This window comes from Sturnira hondurensis, unplaced genomic scaffold (assembly GCF_014824575.4).
Source record: "Sturnira hondurensis isolate 20B ecotype Veracruz unplaced genomic scaffold, ASM1482457v3 Scaffold0021354, whole genome shotgun sequence".
NCBI classification, from domain to species: domain Eukaryota; kingdom Metazoa; phylum Chordata; class Mammalia; order Chiroptera; family Phyllostomidae; genus Sturnira; species Sturnira hondurensis.
The window spans coordinates 18,462,177-18,476,258 of NW_028093985.1; the positions used below are offsets into that span (position 1 = coordinate 18,462,177).

A 14,082-nucleotide genomic window follows, 5' to 3' on the forward strand; every position below is an offset into this window, starting at 1 on the left:
ATTTCATCTGTTTTAGACTCTGTCTGAAGTATTAATCTAGCACCTGAGACCCTGGACACTACTGAATGACTCAGCCACCTCTTTTGAAGAGCAAAAGTTATCTCCCCAGAGCCTTTAACTATTATTGTCCCTGTCTACCAGGTAATTATTACCCTGTTACAGGGAGATCAAAAAAGTTCTCCCCTAGCATCATAACTCTGATAAGTGCAGAGACCAAATGAGAAACCAGTTCAATATTCTTTACACTTTATTACACTTGTAGTGGGTCCTTTAAAACATGTTTAGATAGTTGATAAAATCTGTAATTTTCTGAAATCTGCAACTAACACAACAGTATTGATTGATTATTTAGTGAGAACCTATGTGAAGTGTCATATAGGCACAGTAGTTCACTTATTCCTTATGACTACACCATGAAAGTATCTCAGAGTGAAGGAAATCAGGTATTTCAAGATGGAAGAAATAGCCAGCTATATCGCATGCGGTTTTCAAGAAAATCAGCAAGATTGTATTGAATGTATGTCTCAACTTCCTCACCAAAATATAAACAGTTTCATACAGTACTGGAGAACTAGAGCTCACTTAGGTTAACTCACTTTTCAAGATCATAAAACTACATAAGTCTATAAAACATGTCTGTCTAATTAAAAAACCTATTGTTGTCTTCTACTATCTCCCTGCTGGCTCCATTGTTATATTCTTATTTACATAATACCTTTAAACCATAATAGAAAAAGAAAATATNCTCACCAAAATATAAACAGTTTCATACAGTACTGGAGAACTAGAGCTCACTTAGGTTAACTCACTTTTCAAGATCATAAAACTACATAAGTCTATAAAACATGTCTGTCTAATTAAAAAACCTATACTCTGGTTTCTCTTCAGATCGTATAAATCTTTCGCCTTTTTAAAAAACCCATTGTTGTCTTCTACTATCTCCCTGCTGGCTCCATTGTTATATTCTTATTTACATAATACCTTTAAACCATAATAGAAAAAGAAAATATAAATATATACAAACCTTAAGATATCTAAGGTACATCAAGTACGTAGTTCACTGATATTTTCACATCTTTTAATAGCTGCTCCGCAGGCTTGTGACTTTCACTCAGAAAACATTTTTTTAAAAATCCAGCTGCTTGTCCATCCACATTCAGGAACAGCCACTTAAGAGGTTTGTGTTAAAAAGCTCTCATAGCTTTCCCCCTGCCTGTTGTCTCCATGTCCAAGCTTGGCACCTCATCAGAGTACAAGCTCTCGAAGCTCTTTTCCTCACTCCTGTGGGGCAGCTGTCAGCAGCAGCTGAGAGACTGAAGTTCTCTTTTCATCCTTCTCCCCACATGTTCTCTCTTCAGGATCCTAGAAGCTACCTCCTCAACAAGACCATGTTTTCCATGACTGAGCTTCACCACTCAGAGCAAATGTTTGAAAAGAGCTAAACGTCCCACTGAATATGGTAATATCTAATACAATACTACTTTGAACACATTTGTTCCTTTTTTCACTCATTCACTCAACTAATATTTGTTGGCCAATTTATATGTGGTAGGCCATAGAGACACAACAGTAAGCAAAAACCAGTGGCTATTTTTCAGGAATTTAGAAGAGAATATATAGATGTATATACACATATATAGTTTAAATAATCATACAAGTATACTTAAAGTTACAACTATGAAAACTCTGTGCAGGAAAAGCAAAAAAAAAAAATGCTACCAGAAGATACAGTAACAAGAAGTGAACTAGTCTTCGGCATTGATGAAAGGCTTCCCCACGGAAGTCACATTGGAGCTGAGATAGTAAGATTGATTGATATCAACCAGGTGAAGGAATAAGAAAACATTTTAGACTTCTGCCAGAATGGAGGTGTAGGTACACATGTTTCTCCTCCTTATACAACCATAAGGAAGATCACAACTAATCTCAAAATTACAAACAGCCAGAACTGCCAGAAAATCGAACTGTATGGAAATCCCACAACCAAGGATCTAAAGAAGAAATATTCATCCAGATGGGTAGGAAGGGTAGAAATGCGGAGCTGAGGCGGAGAGGATGTATTGTGATGGTGGCAAGGCGGCAGCGGCAGTGGCCAGCAGGACAGGGAGTCCCACATGCACATGTGGCAGATGAAAACCAGGAGGGACACCTGGGGAGCCCCAGGCCAGACTACACAATCCAGAGTTTCAGTGCCAGGAAACAGAGCTTCATAACTTCTGGCTGTAAAAACCAGTGGGGGCTGGGGCAGTGGAAGAAACTGCTGGTCTCTCACGAGAGTCTGTTTAAAGGGCCCGCACAGTCCTAGAACATATACAACCCACCCACTCTGGTATTCAGCACCTTCAGCAGCTAAAAGGACACCAGTCACATATGGGAAGTGGGGGAGGTAAAGGGCAATGGGGTGGGAGCCAAGTAACCAACATTGTTCCCTCTCTAAATCCTCCTCATGTACAGCACCATAAATAGGTGATGTGTGTGGCTCTGCCCTGGCAAATACCTAAGGCTCTGCCCCTTACAACATAACAGGTACACCAAGACAAAAAGTCAAAGCAGCTCTACCTAATACACAGAAACAAACACGGAGGCTGCCAAATACAGGAGACAAAGAAATATGGCGCAAATGAAAGAACTGATCAAAACTCCAGAAAAAGAACTAAGTGAAACAGATATAGCCAATCTATCAGATGCAAGTTCAAAACACTGGTGATAAGGATGCTTAGAGGTCTCACTGAGTATGGCAAACACACAAGGGAAGAAATGAAGGCAGCACTAAATGAAATAAAGAAAAACCCACAGGGAACCAATAGTAAAGAGAGGGAAATTTGGGTTCAAATGAAAGATTTGGAGCATAAGAAAGAAATAAACAGTCAAGAGTACAGCATGAAGAAATAAGAATTCAAAAATGCAAGGAGAGAATAAGATGACTCTGGGACACCTCCAAATGTGCCAGCATCTATCATAGGCATGTCAGAGGAGAAGAGGAAGGGCAAGAAATTGAAAACTTATTTGAAGAAATAATAAAAGAAAACTTCCTTAATTTGGCAAAGGAAAAAAAAAAAGACCCACATAACGTACAATATAAAGAAGTCAAAAGTAGCTTAATACACCCAGGGAAGGAAAAAAGTATACAAATCTAACACAGGATTACATTTAGTAAAAGCATAATAGAAACAAAAGCAGGATAGAAATAAGCATCTATAGCTTAGACTGGACTGGCCATGAAGGGGAACATCACGTTCTCACTGTAAGAGAAGATGAGCATGTCGAGTGAATGGATGGCTCACTCACACTGACCATGCTCATTGGGGTAAGTGTGCAGCCATGAAGATCTGAAAAATATTTAGAAATTTAAAAAAATATGCAAGAACTTGAAAGTTTGAAAAATAATAAAAAGCTTTAGAACAAATCACAGTACAATTGACTAAGATATTATTCTCTTGTGAACATTTACATGAAAGGACACTATGGTGTCATAGGACTCACCTTGAGATTAATATTTTCTCCACATGCCTTAGTTTAATCTAATAGGAAACTGACTACTCTTTTTTAAGTCAGCTCACATTGTTAGCCTATATTATTGCTAGGGATAATGAATACACATACATTTTACTTACTGCTTTGAAAATACATTTGCTTTCCCTAGAGCAAAGTCTTCTACAGTCTGTTCCAGGGATTCTAGGAGAACATGAAAATTCTATTTTTCCCAATTTTTATACTTTATAGTTTTCTTTAGTAATCCTATAGGAAAAAAGTATTGCCCATACAACTGTTCTTGCATTTGTAGCTCTTTTTTTAAAATTCATTTTTTAGAGAGAGGGGAAGAGAAGGAGAAAGAGAGGGAGAGAAATACCCATGTGTGGTTGCCTCTCGTGTACTCCATACTGGGGACCTGGCCCTCAACCCAGGCGTGTGCCATGACTGGGAATCGAACTGGCAACCCTTTGGTTTGCAGCCGACACTCAATCCACTGAGCTACACCAGCCAGAGCTGTAACTCTTATTTTAAGTCATAATTTTGTATCTTCCTCCTTGCCCGTTTCTTCCTTATCACCTACTTTTAATTCATTATCTTAATATATTTAATACTATTAAAAGCTGACTGAGGGGACTTCTGGCCAAGATGGAGGCATAGGCAGACACACTGTGCCTCCTTGCACAACCAAAAGAAGGAAAACAACAAATTTAAAAACAAAAAACAACTAGAAATGTCAGAAAATTGAACTGTATGAAGTCTGACAATGAAGGAGTTAAAGAAGAAACACTTATCCAGACCTGTAGGACAGGTGGAGACAGGGAGTGGAGGAGGGAGGACTCACATCAAGGTGGTGGCTGGAAGACCAGGGCAGGCAAGCACATCGGCTGGTGGACCCTGTGAGGTGGCGGCTGGTGGAGTGAGCAGTCCAACATTCTCATGCAGATAAACCGGCCAGAGAAACTGGGGAGCGAGACAGACTCTGCAACCCAGGGTTCCAGCATGGGGAAATAAAGCCTCAAAGCCTCTGATTGCAAACACCTGTAGGGGTTGAGGCAGCAGCAGGGGAAACTCCCAGCCTTATAGGAGAGTTTGTTGGAGAGACCCACAGGGTCCTAGAATATACACAAACCCACCCACCCCAGGAATCAGCACCAGAAGGGCCTAATTTGCTGGTGGGTAGCTGGGGAAGTGACTGCAAACTGGCAGAGAGCCGAGCAAGCAGCACTGTTCCCTCTTGGACCTCTCTACCACATACAGCATCACAACACAGTGAGGTGGGTTGCCCTGCCCTGGTGAACACCTAAGGCTCTGCCCCTTACTACAAAAAGATAGCCAACCTATCAGATGCACAGTTCAAAACACTGGTAATCAGAATGCTCACCAAACTGGTTGAATATGGTTGCAAATTAGAGGAAAAAATGAAGGCTGTGCTAAATGAAATATAGAAAAATGTATAGGAAACCCACAGTGACGGGAAGGAAACTGGGGCTCAAGTCAATGGTTTGGACCTGAGGGAAGAAATAAACATTCAACCAGAACAGAATGAACAAGAAGTTTTTAAAAATGAGAGGCTTAGGAAACTGCAGGACATCTTTAAACATCCCAACATCTGAATCATAGGGTGTCAGGAGGAGAAGATAAAGATCAAGAAATTAAAAACTTATTTGAAAACATAATGATAGAGAACTTTCCCAAACTGGCAAGGAAATAGACTTCCATGAAATCCAGGAAGCTCAGAGCATCCCAAAGAAGTGGACCCAAGGAGGAACACATCGAGGCACATCATAATTACATTAGCCAAGATGAAAGAGAAGGAGAGAATCCTAAAAGTAGCTAGAGAAAAGGAGACAGTTACCTGCAAAGGAGTTCCCATAAGACTATCAGCTGATTTCTCAAAAGGAACCTTGCAGGCAAGAAGGGGCTGGAAAGAAGTATTCCAAGTCATGAAAGGCAAGGACCTACATTCAAGATTACTGTATCCAGCAAAGCTATAGTTTAGAATAGAAGGGCAGATAAAGTGCTTCTCAGATAAGGTCAAGTTAAAGGAGTTCATCATCACCAAGCCCTTATTATACGAAATGTTAAAGGGACTTATCTAAGAAAAAGATACAAATATGAGCAGTAAAATGACAATAAACTCACAGTAATTAACAACCTAACCTAAAACAAAAACGAACTAAGCAAATAACTAGAACAGAAACAGAATCACAGAAATGGAGATCACATGGAGGGTTATCAGTGGGGGAGTGGAAGGGGGAGGGAGGAGGAAAGGGTACAGAGAATAAGTAGCATAAATGGTAGGTACAAAATAGACAGGAGGAGGTTAAGAATAGTATAGGAAATGTAGAAGCCAACGAACTTATATGTACGACCCATGGACATGAACTAAAGCGGGGGAATGCGGGTGGGAGGGGTGTGCAGGGAGGAGAATAAAGGGGGGAATGGGAAAGCTGTAATGGCACGACCAATAAAATAAATTTAAAAAGATAATAGCTGACTGCAATTCTTTCTGAAATAATAAATAGGTATAAATAAATAAGCAAATGGATGAATAAGTTACTAAGATCCTCCATAATATTAAATAATTCAGTTACTGCTCCTCTAGCCCTCCTCTTTTCAAAAATAAAAAAATAAAAGGCCTAATATATTTTTAGTCTGTCTTCATCTGACACATGTATTTTCCCGAACAGATAATTTCAGTTGCTAAGGTGAGAAATAAAGTTTTGAGAAATAATTTGGGCATAAGAGACACATTGAAACACCTGATATATGTGAGAGAAATAGATGGAAAAGTGGAGATTTTTAAGGTCATATAATGGTGGTCTGGGAATTCCCATTGCAATGTCTGACAAATGCAAATCAATAACTTGAGTTAATATGAAATTACTTTTATTGCTGTCCTGGGTTTCTCTGACCATACCACTGCTCTGAACATGTTGAATCATAAATCACTTGGACCATGTCTTTTTAAGCAGATTGTATAGACCTGCTAGACAACAATTGTCAGAAACTATTGCACTCAGTGCAGGGGGTAATCATACTGTGTCTTGCATGGAGAATTTAGAATGGCAAAGGAGAGACAAAGGCATTCCAGGGGCAAAAGAACCCACCAAAATAAAAGGCCTGGATCTAACAAAAACCATTAAATAAAAGTTAAAGAAATGAAATAACTATGTCTCAAAGGCGAGCAAGGAGAGCAACAGCTGGAGCAGAGAAAACTCTGGGATGCTCCAGGAAATAAGCCAGGATAAAACAGGGCGGGTAAAACAGCAGCAGGAGAATGACAGAATGAAAACGATATCTTACAAACGCCAAATAAGAGTGAAATGAACTGAAGTTGTTGTAATGGGTTCGAGAGAGAGGATGGTTCTAAGATAACTTTGGAGGAAGAACCAGCTGAACAGGATGACACTCTAGGAACAGGAAGAGAAGCAGCTCAACACGGAAGCCATCCTCGAGTTTCCCCCATCAAAGTACTGAGGAATGATGACACCCCTAAAAGAAAAGACAACATACATGGAAGATGGGGGAAGACTGGAAGGAAAAATTAGTTAAGGATTTCCAGTGACACAGTGGGCCACTTAAGAAATATGGGCAGTTGGACAAATAATGTTGGGGTAAAGGCAAGTGCTCAGAGCTAGAAATAATCTGTATGGAGGTTATAAGGTAAGCCACGTGAACAGAGCAATGAAACAGGGCTTTTTCACTTTTAAAAAGTTTTTGTCTTATTAAAATGAATTTTTTTGTTATAAAAATTTGGAAAATACAGAGAACTACCCAGATAAAAATTGAAATTATTTGCAATCCTAGTATACAAATATAAAAACTATACACTCTCTAGTATATATTCACTCAGTGTTTATTTTTATACATACATTTTTAATGCTATCTGCATAGTAGCAGGGCTTAATACTTCTCAATTGTATCCCACCTTTCTAAAAATGTTCATCCTCTGGGGTTCTCTCACCCTGCAAACGTGGGGAATCAACATTCTAGATCCCTCCCTTGGAGGTAAACACCATACATTAGTGTAATAGAAGTCCTGCAAAGCAGAACCATAAAGACAGTACATGATGGATAACTAACAATCTTAGGTTTTTCACGTACACCTGTTAACACCCGTGAACTGCTTCCTTTTTGAAAAGTGGATGTGTATTTGTCAGGAGCTGGGGACAAACCTCCGTTTAGAGTCTGCCTCCCCGCTTTGTTCTCTTCCTTGAGCTTCACGCTCCACAAAGGGGCATGCAAATGCTTACCTTACAGAGTGGTGTGAGGTCTGAAAAGGATATCATAAATGGAGCACTCGCTATGTCTAGTACACAGTTCACTGTAAAAACTGGACCTGTAGATCCCCCTCAACTATAAATCATAATTATTTGTGATTAAATATTTTTAAATCAACCTTTTTAATGGCTCCACACTAGTTAACCCTATGGGTAACCCATAACTGATTTGTCTAATTCCATATTGTAGGAGATTTATTTCCATTTTTTCCTTTCACAAATAATGCTTCCATGAACATCCTTACATATACAACTTTGTCAACAGTTCTGATTACTTCTTTATGATCGATTCCTGGAAATGGAATTGCTGAATAAAGGGGCATAAATATTTTAAGGTTTTCTGATACAGTTCATAAAATACCTTTCAGAAAGCTTGTATCAAATTGCATTTCTTCTGTGGGCTTACTAGCCACCCCATGTTTTAATCTTTCTGTTAGGATAATACTGGAGATTGGTTGCTACACAGAGCAGAAAGAAAGAAAAGTCTCACTACATTTATGCTTGCTTTCAGCATAGAAAGGAGGAAGAATTGCCTTATAAGATGTAACTATTTGAAAGATAGACAACCCATTTCTATGCTCACTTCCCAGGGCTCTAGTTAGGCTGAACAGAGCAAGCCTGCAGGCAGAAGTCTTACAAAGCGATACATAAAGGACCATATAACTCCAATGGTTAAGGTTAAGATAAGCAGATACTACAAATGAATTAAAGCTATATGAAAATAACGGAAAACAAATGTGTTTAGAAGTTTAAGAACTCATCAAAAGGACCAGTCACTTGCTTAACTCACACTATAAGATATCTAGTTGCTTAATTTGTTACTTTGCCAATAATGAGTACTAAAAAGTTTGCTGTTTAATTCTCAGTGATATAAGTGTGTATTTACATGCCAGGGGACAGAGTATTAAGGGTATTTCACCTCTAGAAATCAGTCATAAAGAATTAATCAGAGATGTTGAAAAGTTTCATATATAAGTGAAGTAACAACAATACATTGGGGTCTTCGCAGGTGGGGTCTATATCTCATTGATCTTGGAGTCTCCATTACCTATATGAGAGGAACATAACAGGTAAATCATACAGAGACTTTGTGTATGAGGTTCTCAACCTATTAATGGGTAGGACTCTTGTTCCTCGAGAACAAGAGAGAAATACATTCAGTCAATTTAGATGGTGAAATCGCTGATAGTGTATTTCCAAGATGAATCAAGAATGTCTGGGGACTCTTTATGAGTCCCCCAGCATAGATGAACCTGGTGAACATTATGCTAAGTGAAATAAGCCAGGCATAGAAAGACAAATACCATATGATTTCACTCACATGTGAAAAATAGTGAACAAAATGAACTAACAAGCAAAACAGTGACAGACTCAGAAAGCAGGCTGGCAGCTGTAGCAGGGAAGGGGACTGGGGTGGTGGAGGGACTGAGCAAAAAAGAAAACTCATGGACACTGAAAACAATGTGGTGACTGGAGGGGGGAGGGAAGGTAGAAGGAGACAGAGGAGGGCATCGGGAGGATCAATGGCAATGGATGGAAACTTGGGGTGGTGAACACAAAATACAGTGTACAGACGATGTGCTGTGGAATTGTACACCCGAAACCTGTATAATTTTGTTAACTAGTGTCACCCCAATAAATTCAATAAAAAGGAAAAAAAGAATTGTTGTGGATTAACAGTAACTTCTTTCGTTATATGTAATATAGTCATTCACAGATACCAAGAAAAGATACTTTCTAATGATATATTTAGCAAAGAATCAAACTGACTTCCCACATAATGCCACAAAATGTCATCAGATTACTCTAGAAGTACATTTCATACTTTAAATGATTTTTCCTATATTTAAAAACTGTTAATTAGATAATAAAAGTGAATTACCTTATTTATAACTTTAAAAGTTACTCCTCTCTCAACTTTTACTAAGGTTCTGAGTTAGTTACATGAATTAATCAGCTTGCTGTCTTTTTGATAATTAGTTGGAGAACTGCCAAGTCCCCAGTCATGGGTCAAGAAGGATGACTTTTTAAATGACTAGGCAATTCTCTAAAATAGAATTAAATTCCCCAAATTACCATTTTCCTACTATATCAGCAAAGCTATGAATTAGTTGAATAATTGTGAGGACTCTATCTTGGATTCTTGAGCTAAAAAAAAAGATAAACAATACTCTTTACTTACCTATGTCTTATACAATATTGTAAGTTCTTTTAGTAAGATATATTTACCTCCATGCATAAAAGTTTCTATTAAACTTTTACTAGAATTACAGAATTATAGATAATACAGCGTTTAGAGGTTCTTACCTGAGTAAAGAAGGGTAGAAATGTGACATGCAAGAAGACCAATATAATGGTTGTCTGAAAAATGGCTTTAAGGAATCTGAAGCAGAATCATCTATGCCATGCTGAAAAGTCCTAGGGAAATAAAAATAATTGTTTCAGAATATTCAGGGAGCATTAACTATGAAGACCATCAACACTTTTTATTTTTACTTAGTATTCAAAGATAGTGATTTTTTGTATTGTGTTAGAATGGATAACATGCCTATGTCATCCACTTAACTGGTGATTTGGAGGCTTCTGTATAACAGTCCTTACCCTTGGAAAGGTTTTGACAACACCACTATCACTGAATTTGTTAAAACATCTCACATTATAAAATTCATGAAAAATAGATGTATAAAGCACAGTACAGTGAATACCACTTATCCCTCCTTCCTTAACCTAGATCCAATATTAATCTTTTGTTACATTGCTTCATTAATGTAAAAATGTTTAGCATAAAGGTACCTCTTTTAATGCTTTAAAGTGATTTATAAAACCTAAACAATTAAATATAATTTTGTATTCTCCTAAAGTCCTACAGGGAGTTTGTAAAGAATAATTTAACTGCAAAATATATTACTATGATTTCAAAATTAGAACAATTTGGCCAGAATATCTGGTCTGCATCTATCTTTGGAGAAGTGACTGTAACATTTTTCTAGATTGGCCCAAATTCAGCAATACATCTTGAGTTAAAAAAGAAAGGATCCATCACATAAAATCTTTAGTAGAGAGGTCAGTTAATACAAATTTTATAATAAGAGGATGTTGCATTTGCCTACCTGGAGTTAAGAGTGACAGTTGGACCGCTTTAGAACTGGAAGTGTTCAGAGTGGTGCTACTTCTCTTTGTGTAAAGAATAGAAGCAATCGCATCTTTCAGATAATATGTAGGCAGAATTCTACTTGAAAACCTGTCCCTTATTTTCATCTCACATCCCGCTTCTTGTATCCTTGCATTTTCTAAATTTGACCTCTCTCCTATTTGTCTTGCCAAGTAAAACACCTTCTAATTAAATATACTTAGACAATTTTTTAGACTTAATTTAACACCTCTTTGAAAGCCATTTTTCCTTGCTAATTTTCAGAAGAGAACAAAATTCCTTAAGTAGTTTTCAAAATCAGGCTATATCCATTCTATGCATTCCACTGTGTGACCCACACAAGTAGGCAGAAGCTAGGTCAGGATACCAGAATATATCTTCTAGGGCGTCTGGACTTTGCACAGCAACGAGGGATCACTGAAGAGCTTATAGCCGGGGAGTGATATAACCAGTTTCACCTTTTAGAAAAATCACTTGAGCACTAGTGAGGAGAATAAACTGGAGAGGATCCAGGCTGGAGGAAGGAAGACACTGAAGGTGAAATTGTGGTAGACTAGGCAGAAGAGGACAAGGTCCTGTAGTAAGAAACAAAGGAGAAAGTGAATAGGAGACAAATGTAAAATTAAATTAAACTAATAGAGTGAACAATGTTCATCTCCTAATGGCATGTGGTTGGAGATGGCATGAGGGGAAGGCAGAGGGAGAAGAGTTAAGGGAAAAGGAGATGCCTAAGATGAGTTGCAGGTATTTTATTTAAGTTTGAGTTATGTTGAGGGAGCTGCAGAGAGTTGAGGAACACCCAAAAAGAGACATGCAATAGGAATCTAGATTTATGAATCTAGCACACACAAGAGACATCCAGGTTGAAGATATTTGTGTGGAAGTCGTTAGCACAATGCTGAAACTATGGGAATGGGTGACTCACCCCAAGAAAGAGTGTAAAATTTAAAGATGGTCAAGGAAAGAACTCCAGAATACATTAATAATTAAAGGACAAGGTGAGAAAAACCATCACTCAAATGAAACCAAGAAGGAATAAACAGGAAAGTCATCAAAGAGACAGGAGATAGTGGAGTTAGGGAAGCCAAAGGAAGAGAAATGGCTAATCATGTGAAAAGCTGCAGAGAGAATAAGGAAATGAAGAAACAAAAATTGGAGTAAGTGATAGGGAATGCATGGATGACCTGGCCCGGCTTGTTTGTTTAACAAGATGAGGGCAATGCACTGATGCAATTCTATTAAAAGTCTAAATGATGAGTGTATTGAGTAAATGATAGGCATAAAAACAGAGACAATGAGCACAAACTAGGTTTTGAAGGGAAAAACTGCAGTAAAGAAGGAATAAGTTTTAATACGGGAAAGGCTTTGGGGTAAGAACTAGGAACCAGAAAGAATATTCTACATTGTGAGTAGGATGTGGATGTGGTCAGAGTAGGAAAAGATTCACTTTGGATGGCAAGAGATACATTGATCATCTATCAAAGGATATAGAGGTGATTAGGGATTGCGATAATTCATATGAATAGAGATGAGAAGTTAAAGTGCATTCATGATGGTTGGGTTCTCTCAGAGAAGTACAGGGGCAAGGCCACCTGCTAACAAATAGTGGGATGGAGGGATGGAAGTGGGGTCAGCCGAAGTAGAGGATGGACGAAAAAGCTACTCAGAGATTGAACAAAGTGGGATTGTCAAAAGGTATAAAAGGACAGCTCAGTGATTTTTGCCAGCATGTTCCAGGGTGTAGGTAGAGGGGCCATGAAAGAGAGGATGTGGAGAAGGAACATGTAAGAGCAAGGGGGCTAGGAAGGGGAGAGGTCTGGAATAACATGAGAGGAGGCGCAGCAAGTGGTCTGCAAAGAAAGGTAGTCTCAAAAGGAGCGGCAGATTGAGGGAAGGGAATGGGACAAGAGATGGAGGAGCTTAATGAGAGAGCAGGAAGAACTGGAGACTGTGGCATCACCATCTGTCTACTTTTCTGCCTACCTCTTCAGGCCTTTGCTTTCACTGCCATGTGTCCAATTATCTGGGAGACACCTGCTAACAAATAATGGGATGGAGGGATGGAAGTGGGGTCTAATAATTTTCTCTCATAGTACTTAGAGAATGTATCATTTCTCTAAGAATAAATATTTTTCCTAGAATTCTCTCTCTGACATGTTCAGCTAGTCCTGAAGGTTATTTAGAGGCAGTACATAGGCACATGCAGAAGCCCTGGAGCCAGACAACCTGGGTTTGTTTTTGTGAATGTGCTTTTTATTAGATGTGTAATTTGTTTTTCAATATATTTAGCTACAGTTTTCTCATTTGTAAAATGGGGATAATAATAATATTAACTCACAGGCTCAGAGGGACGATTGAGATAATGCATATGAAGGACTTAGCAAAGTACCTTATATATAGTAAGTGCTCGAGATTCGTAAGGTATTATTGGTATAATGACAGTTGTTAATACTCCGTAAGGTCTATGGCCATCTCAAAAATGACATGAAATTCTTAAAAGTCTAAATGATCACCTAGTTACAGTTTTATTATCAAGATTAGAAAAATAATGGAGGATCTAATAATAACGGAATGGCTATTGGTGCCAAAATTTCTTAAACTACAAACCATTGGCAATATAATACTTCCCAGAACATTTCTGCCAGTACCTAACCTCTTTTACTCCACTAATGGTTTCTCAGTCGTACTGGTAATAGTAAGGTTATTTGGCTATAAGAAATGTTATGGCAGATGTTTATGGTCTCATAGGAGGTGGATCTGTATGAGCATTTAATTCCACAGCAAGATCCCAAATTAGTTTCATTATTCTGGAGAGTATAACAGGGTGAAAATTGGCCCACAAGCCTCAATGGGGGAATGAAATGATGAGCTAGCTATTAGATAACCTCTAATGATGTTTTGGTATGCAGCTAAAAGAGAGGATGCTCTAAATAATTCATAGTGGGGAGTAAAACACAATTGTATGAGCCACAGAATTATGTTTTCTACCAGACAAAAGAATTTTGACATCACAAATTTAATACTCCTTTAAAAATAAGTGATTGTCTACAGGTTGAAACAGAATATATTTATTCACATTCCCAAATTAGCATACTGTAAAAATGGCTTTGTTAAGGGAGAAAAATGATTTTGCCTTTGCCCTTCTCCCAACATTAACTAACCCATGCCCATTTC

General features: G+C 38.2%; 1 protein-coding gene across 1 annotated transcript in view; it reads right to left on the reverse strand.

The window, feature by feature from the left end:
- The window catches only part of KIAA0825 (KIAA0825 ortholog), a 391,792-nt gene that overhangs the window by 235,296 nt on the left and 142,414 nt on the right, over nt 1–14,082 (reverse strand). The window contains exon 13 of the mRNA XM_037032449.1: nt 10,065–10,175. Within this exon, the coding sequence (XP_036888344.1) occupies nt 10,065–10,175 (111 nt within the window). The remainder of the gene's footprint in view (nt 1–10,064; nt 10,176–14,082) is intronic.